At 32.4% G+C, this 10,930-nt stretch overlaps 1 protein-coding gene across 1 annotated transcript; it reads right to left on the bottom strand.

Annotated features, from left to right (window-relative positions):
• Window positions 1-1,855: 1,855 nt before the first annotated feature.
• Window positions 1,856-6,026, bottom strand: LOC123917452 (peptidyl-prolyl cis-trans isomerase CYP21-1). Its single transcript, XM_045969178.1, has 7 exons — window positions 5,759-6,026; window positions 3,587-3,665; window positions 3,347-3,394; window positions 3,014-3,037; window positions 2,744-2,926; window positions 2,544-2,619; window positions 1,856-2,361 (listed from the first exon to the last, which is right to left on the bottom strand). Exons 1-7 carry the CDS (start codon window positions 5,855-5,857, stop codon window positions 2,199-2,201), a joined length of 672 nt encoding a protein of 223 aa, XP_045825134.1. The 5' UTR covers window positions 5,858-6,026; the 3' UTR covers window positions 1,856-2,198.
• Between the last annotated feature and the right edge of the window lie 4,904 nt (window positions 6,027-10,930).

The raw sequence follows: 10,930 nt of genomic DNA on the forward strand, positions 1-10,930 counted from the left end.
ATTACTTCATCCTCTTTTTATAGAGACGAGACTTAAGTAAAAGATAAAAATTGACCAAAATTCTATTTTTACTTCGGAATCACATTTGAAAAATAAAACAAATATATTTTCAGTTAAACTTTATTTTTACGCTTAAATTTGACCTTAATTCTTTTCTTTCCATAGATGAGATGAGATTGCTCTTCTCTCTCCTCTGTATTATTCACAGAACACGGTCACGGAGCAAGGTCAAGAGTACAAGATCCACATGGTCACTTGTTTGGATGTGAATAAGACATAAACAAAAGGTTTGACAAAAAAAATAAACAAAAGTACTTCTAAAAATCTGGTGGGGTGGCATGATCTTGTTTTAAAACCTTAAGCTACAAGTCACATGCATTGATAGCTCATACATCTCACTTTGCAATTTACATGTGCCTAACGTTGTCACCTTATTAGAAAAAATGGGATGATGGCCACATGTATTTAGGTTGTAATTTGGATTGATTTTGAAGTAAATAAGTTATCTGATTTAACGATTAAAGTCAAATACAGTTCAATTCAGATGACTTCTTTAAAAAAATTGGATCCGATATAGTTTAGATTTTATTGATTTTCGGTTGATCAATTTAAAATTGTAAAAATTATATTAATACTAAAATGATAAAATTGTGGTAAAAGAATACGTTTTATGCATAATATAACATATAATATAATATAATATAATATAATATAATATAATATAATATAATATAATATAATATAATATAATATAATATAATATAATATAATATAATATAATATAATAAAGATTAATATTATAGAATATTATTTAGGTATATAGATCATTTCACTTGAGCAAATATGAGTGAAATTATATAACACATTTTCACCAAAAAATTTAAGACATTAATTATATAGATCATGATCTTACTTATATATTATTCAACAACTATATTATATTCAATGTATGACTTCTAACTCAAACTTGTCACAACGAAAATATTTCGCTCAAGTGTGAGTCCATTCAATCATCTGGGTATACTTCTCTTCAAACGAAATTTTTTTCATCCATGTGCACTTGTATTGCCATTACCACTGCATTAACGGAACACATCGTCTGACTATCACTGTCAAGAAGACTTTTGATATAAGGAGTCGGTCATATTTAGTCAACTATCGGCTCTAATACCACTATTGTGTCATGAGGGGGCCCAAAGGCCATCACATTGAGTTTGAACAACCACATCTTCTCCCAAAATCTTAATGGCATTATATATATATATATATGAATCATCTCACTTATATTTTGTTCAAAATCTTAATTTTAAAATGTCGCATAAACAATTTTTAGTCAAGAAAGATCAACGGGGATTAGCAAATGTAAAATGAGGTAAACTTGGGGGCTAAAACTGCACAATTGAAACTTGGGAGACCAAAATCGCGCGATTGTAAAACTTAGACGGTTGAATCGCACAATTGAAACTTGGGTGACCAAAATTGCATTTAAGCGTAATTTACAATTTACATACTATGTTTAAAGATGTGTTTTTCTAATTTTCGTCAAGAACATGGATAGACGAAATGACAAAGCTAGTATAAACTCACACACACAAGTTAGGGAGTTGTGATTCTAACCTCGGTTATGACGTATCGCCTAGCAATTTTGACATTTTTTTAGCAGTTGAATTATGACTTATATACAATTTATATTTGAGGTTGTGACATTTAAAAATAATAATTTGAATACAAAGTTAGACCAATATTATAGTATTATTACAATATTAGATTTAATCTATAGTGTACAACATGGTATTATAACGCCAATTGGTTTGATGAAATTTCATTGATATTTTTTGGATACAAAAATGGTCGATGAAGTGCAACACAGACATAAATATTAAATACACATTAGAGTAACTAGAACACATAATACACTTTGAAGTTGCAGTGCCAAGTTAATTGTAATATAGAATAGATACACACGTATAGTAAGCTATGAAATTAAAATCAATTTTTGTTACAAAATTTCACACTAGAACTAGCTCCACAAAAGGAAAGTTAACTAGCAACAATCTACCAAATTTTTTGGGTCAAGATCTATGTTTAAAAACATGATTTGAGAAAATAAACTCTTCATTTCCTATCAAAGACCCAGAATCATGTTCTAACACAATCCAACCAAATCATTGTTTTGGTAAACATGTTATGTATGGTGGTTAACTTTCCTCGTCCCACCGGCTTTTCGGTATCTCTCCAGAATCCGCAATCACTACCTTTTTCCTCGGTTTTCCACTGTAGGTTCCAGCTCCCCCTTCAATTGCAAACACGGTATCCATACCTTGAACAACCTTGCCGAAAACAACATGATCTCCATCCAACCTATAAAGTTTGCATGTAAAATGATATATTATAAATAGTGATGATGACGGCATATATACATATTCGAAAGCTGTATCTTCCTACATGGCAGATTATCAATAAATATCACACGCACAACTCAGTCTAACACCTGCTTCTACAAATTGAGCAAAACTGTGCACTTTCACGGCAAAATAACTTACCAACTGGCCTTCACTGTGGTGAAGAAAAACTGCGAACCATTGGAATCAGGTCCCGAATTCGCCATAGAAACAACGCCTGCAAATCATGGAGCAAGTTTTCAAGGAATATACCGCACAAATGACATAAAAATGTCAAATTATAAAATGGAAAGTATTCCTTATAAGATGAAATGCTTAAATCCAAGCAAATTGTTACACACCAGCATGAGAATGTTTAATCCTGAAATTCTCGTCAGGAAAGGTGCCACCATATATAGATTCGGATGCTTTGCCATCGTGATGAACAATATCTCCACCCTGAATCACAAAACCGGATACTATCCGATGAAATGGTGTTCCCTTGTAATGAAGTTTTACACCACTTGAACTCTCGCCTTTCTCCCCTACACAATATGGAACACTCCTAATTAGTGCATGAACCAAACAGGGGACAAATTAATAACAATATGGAGAAATGAAACTACAATTACCTGTGCACAAAGCTCTAAAATTTTCTGCATATAGAAAATTTCCAGTCAATAAAAATTGCAATTGTATAAGAATACTAGAATAGTATACGTATATCTCATTTTGAAAGGAAAAAAAAAACAAAAGAGAGTAGAACATCTAAATTGTGGATGAGAGAGATGAGAGAGAGAGAGAGAGAGAGAGAGAGAGCAAATTTTAACAAGTCCACAATTTGTTATGTATATACGTATCAAACATTGATTTTGATATCAAATGTTGAAGTTGTTTATTTTTCTTCTATGGTAAGGACTCGCTTTAGAATATGCAAATCCGAAAATACAAAAACAATGACGTACCCACAGTTTTTGGTACCACTTGGCCATATAATCCAATCACGATCCTACCTGCAGAATTTATTGTATAACACAACTTATTATAGTAAAAAGGAAAGAAAAGTTAACTTTTTCATGCTAATTGAGCATAAACTGTTGCTAGTATCTTTCCACATAAGTACTTCTATATAACAAAAATACATAGTAAGTTATTTGGTTTGAAGGTAATAGTGGCAAAAGTTAAGAAAAGATTTGCTTGACAACCTAAACGCTGTTTATCAATATCAATATCCAAGAAAACTCTATGTGTAATTTCGGGCTCCTCTTCTGCTTTCTCATCGGCCTACATCATCAGAAAAGACAAAGTTTATTATTTGAATGTACCCAATATGCAATTAATATGGAAAAAAAAAGTGGAAAAAAAAATAATAAAAGATGGTCGAACCAAACATTTTCAATCAGAAAATACACGAGTGGTCGTATATTAACTTGGAGTGTTAAAAAGTACTGGTCTTTATACAGTTTCATACAAAATGCAGTGGGGAAAAGAAACCTTATTTATAGGCTTAAATACAGTTTTGCCCTCCCTATTTTGATTAAATCGGAATTTTACCCCCCTGTTTTAAAATGCGGACTTTTGCCCCCCTGTTTTATAATTTTTTGGATTTTGCCCCCCCACCAAAATTGAGACTCGAAAGCAGAATTTTAGGGGGGGCAAAATCCAAAAAATTATAAAACAGGGGGTAAAAGTCCGCATTTTAAAACGGGGGGGGGGGGGGGGGGGGGGGGTAAAATTCTGATTTAATCAAAACAGGAGTGGTAAAACTGCATTTAAGCCTTATTTATAATAGGAATGTTGCTTATAAATTGAAAACTTTAACCAATGAGCTTGTACTAGATAGAGATCTACCACCACAACCAAAGAAGCAAGTTAAATTTTAATGATACAAAACAAAACTGTACATTGTTCCGAATAAAATTAATAGTCTGAACACTATTACCAAAGCTCCTAGAAGTAGGCAATGCCCATAATAAGCTAATGATTAAGGGGTTGTTTGGATTGGCTTATTTGAGTTTATCTACTGATATAAGCACTTGTGAGACTGTTTGGAAGAACTTATGAAAACAGCTTATGAAATGTCCATAAGCTGTTTTCAGCTTCAGTCCATAAGCTCTCCAGGATAGCTTATATCAAAATTGTTTGACTTTATTTTAATTTTTGCTACAAAAATAGCTTGAACATAAACACTTATATGATAAGCAGTTAAGCACTTATGTTATAAACAGTTAATTAAGTTGTTTATCCAAACAGAGCCAAAGTGTGAACAGTAAACATGACGGGTTGATCTCAACGATAGACTCTCATACTCATATTAGAATCAAGGATAAAGATGACTCTTGCAGAAATGCTGACCCAGCCCCAGGGACTAGAATTTTTTAGTCTGTGTTTACTTTGATGTTAGAATTTAGAAAGCCACAAACGCACGAATACAATGAAGCTACAAAAGGTAGCTTCTACTTGGACGTGAATTTCAAACGCGTAAATAAACAGGCTTTTTTACCTATCATCATCTTGTTTGATGTCACAACATTCTAACCATACACTCTCCTATCACATTTCTATTAGATCGTAGCAATAAGCGTTAGTGCATCACTTGCCAGGAAAAAATTGTCCCAAAATTGATACAGATTGAACCTAACTCCACCTCAAAACCATGATTCTTAACAAATATATTCTCTCTAAAACTCTGATACTATGCTTGCATCATATCTCAATTGTACCGGATTCTATTCCAAGTCATTAGAATCCCTTCTTGAGACTATAGATTTTATCGGTTCGTCCCTAGAATCCACTTTTTCCGCCTCAATTGCTTGACCTACTCAAGTTTCAATGTAATATTTTACAACCATATCCTCTAATCATTGCTACTTTCATGACTCTCAAGTAAGTCATCAATGCTTTTTAAGGGTAACTAAGTAAAAGTCACATTCTCTCTTCTTTAATTATTACACTTTTCTTAAACTGTGAAAATGGTCAAATAGGTCATTTAAAATGGAACAAACGGTTTAGTCTCTGTAGTTGCGCACAAGGGATACGCCAACAAAAAAATGGAATGGAGGGAGTAGTTTCATACTTCTAGTATACACACCTGAAACTACCCTAAGAGATTCTAGTATACAATAGCACAGCTTATGTTTGAATAAAGAAAGGAATGGATAATGCAAGGGCATGCAATAGCACACAATCCACGGCAAAAGAAATTCATCCATCATCAAATCATCAACAATAATAACAATGGCAAAATTTAAAATCCATTACAGACAAACTAAACAAAATTAAAAACACAAAAATCACATTTTTATTACATCATATCAATAACTCAGATCAGATCCACAATGAAAGCAGTATACAGACAAAAGGGTTAAAGTACATACCCGTTTAGAAGTAGAAAATGCAAAAATGAGGAAAATTGAAAGAACAAGGAGGAGAAGAATGAATCGCGGTTGAGCGAGAAACGCGATCTCTCGCCGCATTGCTTCACCACCGTGTTTGTTCAATCAGAGAAAAATTGAAACTTTGTTATCATCCATGGAAGAGGAAAAGGAAAATGTGGGACACTTTCTCAGTGAGATGTTAAGGGTCTGTTTGGTTTGAGATTGCGGCAGAATTGTGGTGTGGAATTCGAAGGAATAAAAGTTTAACGATCTAATTTTAATTAAGTTAAACTCAGAGCATAAAACTGCAATTAAAGTAAAAAATTCCTTATCACCAAATAAATAAATAAATAAAAGTAAAAAAGTCCTCTTAACTTTTTCAGATTAAAAAAAAACTCAATTATAAATAATAAAAAGTTTAAGCTAGTTGAATATCGGATCATGTCATAAGTTAAATAAATTAATCTCGGAAAAAAAATAGAAATAGTTACTTATTGATTTTCCATGTTTTTTTTAAGACATTCATAGATAGTGCGGGATTTGAACTCAAATTCTTTTAGGATTTGATTTTGAATCGTTATCAATGAATTTTTCTCTTCCCTCCTCCCCCCACTTATCTTTTAGCCCCCCAAACTAAGGTAAAAAAAATTGGGAAACGCGATCCGAAGTTTTTTTCAAGTGCAACAAATAGAATTTTTTTTAGTGAGAATAGAAATGTGTGTAGGGTGGGGGGAGAAATCATCTCAATAGATAGAGTTGTCAATGGGCTCGGCCAATCTCTTGTCAGGTGGGCTTGCGACTTGGTGGATCAGCTTAGCTCATGTTTTAATATTATAATTTTATTTTAAAATGAGGTGTAATGTAAAATAAAAAATTTCTTTTTTCACCCGTATTATAAAGGTCAAATGACACAAATTGTTTCTTCTCAATAATATTTTTACTAAAAGGAGGTCTTTAATACCAATTTTCGATTGACGAGAAATACATGTCGATACCCGATAGTACTTTAATGCATCATATATGTTTGCATTCTATTTAATAGACAAATCCAACCTTAATAAATCACATCATACATTTTAGAAGCACCTATTCAATACACATTTTAACAATGTTTTAAAAATCAAAGCAAAGATCGAACCGATGAGACTTTCAAGTCATGATTCAACTAATTAAACCGTTGTTGAAGCGGATAATTAATTAATAAATAAATAATCTTAAATAAATATAGTGCTAAAGAATAAGTTATAATTTTAGGCTTTATATTTGAAGTTTTCTCTCCCGACGCCCGCATTTCTTTTATATCCCCAAAAATCTCATTTTGCCGTTTGCGGTTTGAAAAAAATTTGCCAACAAACCTCGGTTTTTACGAACCGAAGAAATAGGACTTCGGTTTATATAAACCACTCGCTAAAATGTTTTGGTTTATATAAACCGAAGTAATACTTTATATCAGTGACTCTCCTGTCACTTCTTATTATTCATAAAACGAAGATAAAAAATAGAAACGGAACCATGGGCGATTTTTCAAGCATTTGAGGCTTGAAATCAAGATTGGAGCATCATCTAAGGGATTCAACACGCATTGAAGCTCAAATCTCAGGTAAACATCGTTTTTAATTCGTTTGTTTTAGCTATCCTAGGGCTTATTTTTGTAGGTGTTCTGACAGGAACGCCTTCGGTTAATAGAAACCGAAGTTAGTATAGATGTCCTTCGGTTTATACAAACCGAAGTACTAGGACTTTGAATTTGCATGCGCAGGCTACTGCCTTTGGCTTGATTTGGCTTGACTTGGCTTCCTAATGACTTATAAATTGTTCTCCAAATTGCATATTAGTGTTTTATGTGTTTAATTAATACTCCCTCCGGTCCTTATTATAAGAAACACTTTGATAAAATCACACAGACCAAGGAAGATAAATTTTCTCATTAATGATTCTAACATTTTATGTTATATTCCAAAACTAACCTTTGACTAACATGGGAAATAGGCCTCTCTAATTAATGCACTAGCATTATAATGAATTATTTGATTGTATTTAATAAGGGTACAAATGGAATTGTGTCAAAGTGTTTCTTATAAAAAGGACCAAATAAAAATTTCAAAATGTTTCTTATAAAAAGGACCGGAGGTAGTATTGTACTAGGATTGTGACTATTATATGTGGTTAATTGAATTTTTTTGCATTTGCTTATTTTGTAGTTATGGATGACGAAATTGACGAATTTAAACCGAAGCGACCTGTTGTGCTTGGCCTTTTTGCAGCGGGCATTGTTCCAGCTGAAGCTCAACCAATTAATCCTCCTATTATGCCTCCGCCGATAGAAATTGACATGGCGTCTCACTTTGAGACTGATAGGCAAGAGAGCGATAGAGATGAGTTGATCAAATGGGCTCGAAGCGTGGCAGAAAAGTTAAGTTTCGCCATTATAGTTAGGAGATCCGATTCGGGCGAAAAGAGAAAGACTAAATTAGTGTTGGAGTGTGAACGTGGTGGGAATTATGTGCCAGCCAAAAAGAAGTTAAAATCCGATTCGTCCGAAACGAGAAAATGTGAATGTTCATTCCGACTTCGTGGTTATTACAACAAGGAAACAAAGCTATGATGTTTGACTGTTGTGAACGGTATGCACAACCACGAGTTGGACAAAGGGCTTGAAGGACATCTCGTGGCGGGGCGTTTAAAAACGCAGGAGAATGAGTTTTTGGACGAAATGACAAGGAATGCGGTGGCTCCAAAAAATATATTGTCCACATTGAAAGAAAGAGATCTAGATAACAAGACTTCGGCAAATCAAGTGTACAACGCTCGTCATAGGTACAAAGCTAAATTGAGGGCGTCCATGACTGAAATACAACACTTGTGCAAAAAGCTCGACGATAACAAATATTTCTTCAAGTATCGGACGGTTGTTGAAGATGGAGCTGAACATCTTCAAGATATATTCTTTGCACATCCAAAGTCCATAACTTTGTTATTCACATTTAACTTAATTAGTAACATGCATTCATGCTAATATGTAACCAAACTAACAGCTAACCAATAATCAACAATTCAAACAACATAATCAACAATTTAAGTCAATAATCATAAATTGAAATTTTCGTATTTTTTTAAGGAAGAACAAAAAACGAATTTGAAATGTCATGGTGATGAGGAATACATAGAATGATAAAAAATGTAAGAAACTTACTTGATGAAGTGTGATTTGAAGTTGGATGTTGAAGTTGGCCTCAAATGTGCGCAAGAGAGGAAGAGAGGAGTTTTGCAGTTTGTTTTTTAAATAAAACGAGCTTACTGACTTCGTGTGGCCTCTGATTCATATTAAAGGCCACTTCGGTTAATATAAACCGAATCGAAATAAGCGAGCGGTTTATATTAACCGAAGTTTATCAACAGGTCAAATTTCTTCGGTTCGTATAAACTGCAGTACCCCCAAAAGTAAAAACGAAAATTCATGGGGTAGAAAAGAAATGCGGGGGGTCGGGAGAGAAAACTTCCTTATATTTAGTTATTTGAGTAAAATTATGGGCTATTATTTTACCACATTTTGTTGACCCAAAAGCCCATTATAAGTTATAAACCTAAAATAAAGCTACCTTCACTCCCATTATTTTATCAAGCTACCTCCTTCTACCATCTTCTCTCTTACTAAGGGTGGCAATTTAATCCACACCAATCCATCCAACTTATCCACCTTTAAATTTATTCAATCCATTCATCTAATTAAATGGATGGATTTGATCCTTCCAACAATTTTAAAAAATTCAATGGATCATTCTATCATAAAATTTGGTTCAGGGTTCACAATGGTGTGCATATGAATATTCAAAATCAATAAATCTCATTACAAATTTAGTGCAGGGTTCAAAGTTATGGTTTTCATTTCATATAATTGGGAATGACTAACCAGTAACCACAAATATTCTTTCTTCTAGCATAAAATCAAATATCCTTCTTTTACTCTTATTATCTTATTTGCTTGAATTTATTATTTTGAAAAAGCAATAAAAACATTTTTTTTTTTTTAAATTTAAACGCAACGGTTTTTTTAAAATTGGGAGGGTTCATCAGTTTCCACTAGTTCACAACAATTTTTTGAGTTTTTTTGTTGGCTCTATAGATTTTCGATTTTTAAAGTTACCCGAACTAATATTAAATTCGATTTCTGATCTAACCGGTTGATCCTACTAGTCTGGTCTGATTTTTAAAATATTTATTTTTAAACTCTGTCAATTTATCTTTTTGTTTAAAACATATTTTATATAGATATATTAATTCAATCTCTGGTCAATTAACAACCCATTTTTAATATATATTGAAAATGGCTATATAACCTTCATGTTCTTTTGTTCTTATGTATGATAATATAAATAAATAAAGACTCTCCAATCAAAACTAGATCTTTTTGAGGGCCTATATAGGTTTTTTAGATTATTTTAATGGATTTAATTGATATGCACCGATGGTGTAAAATAATTTTACACTGTCAACCAATATCAACCATGTTTTCCGCCACATCACCCTACTTTCTTGACATGACATGACAATGGTTATTTATTGGACGATCATGTAAAACTATTTTACACCGTCAGTGCATCTCAATTAAACTCTTATTTTAATTCCCTAAAACAAAAATTTGTGACAACTCCATTTGTTTTATCTATTCTATTCATTATTTATTATTGTTGGTGTTCCAAAAAAGCTACTAATTTTATCACACGTTTTTTCTTCTTCTGTATGATATATTTTTCTATTCTTTAAAAAAAAAAGTTATATGTCTCTATTTTTTTTTAATTTATACTCTCTCCGTCCCAAAACTTTAGTCCTTTTAAAGTTTTGCACGGAGATTAAGAAATGATAAAAAATAATAAGTTAAGTCATTTTTACCTTTACTTTATTATGAAAAAGAAAATATATTTAATTAATGTTTTAGCTTTAGTAAAGGTGCAAATGGTAAAGTAACACTAATTGTGCCTTGGTTTCTTAAAAAGACGAAAGATTTAGGACAAAACTAAAAAGATAAAAGGACCAAAGATTTAGAACAGAGGGAGTATATCTCTATTTCTTTCCATGTGCATCACCCATTATATGTCTGCTGTCTTTGAAAAATTTATACACCTCTCACATGTTTGAATCAAACATGCATAAGCAAATGGAATCTACCTGATT

Source organism: Trifolium pratense, linkage group LG3 (assembly GCF_020283565.1).
Source record: "Trifolium pratense cultivar HEN17-A07 linkage group LG3, ARS_RC_1.1, whole genome shotgun sequence".
NCBI classification, from domain to species: Eukaryota; Viridiplantae; Streptophyta; class Magnoliopsida; order Fabales; family Fabaceae; genus Trifolium; species Trifolium pratense.

Excerpts from the sequence above, each read along its gene's own strand:
- LOC123917452 (XM_045969178.1), bottom strand. The coding sequence starts at position 5,857 with ATGCGGCGAGAGATCGCGTTTCTCGCTCAACCGCGATTCATTCTTCTC. Across the intron at positions 3,038-3,346 it reads AGTGGTACCAAAAACTGTGG|AAAATTTTAGAGCTTTGTGC; the intron begins GTACGTCATTGT and ends TTCTATATGCAG. Across the intron at positions 2,927-3,013 it reads TTTTAGAGCTTTGTGCACAG|GGGAGAAAGGCGAGAGTTCA; the intron begins GTAATTGTAGTT and ends CATATTGTGTAG.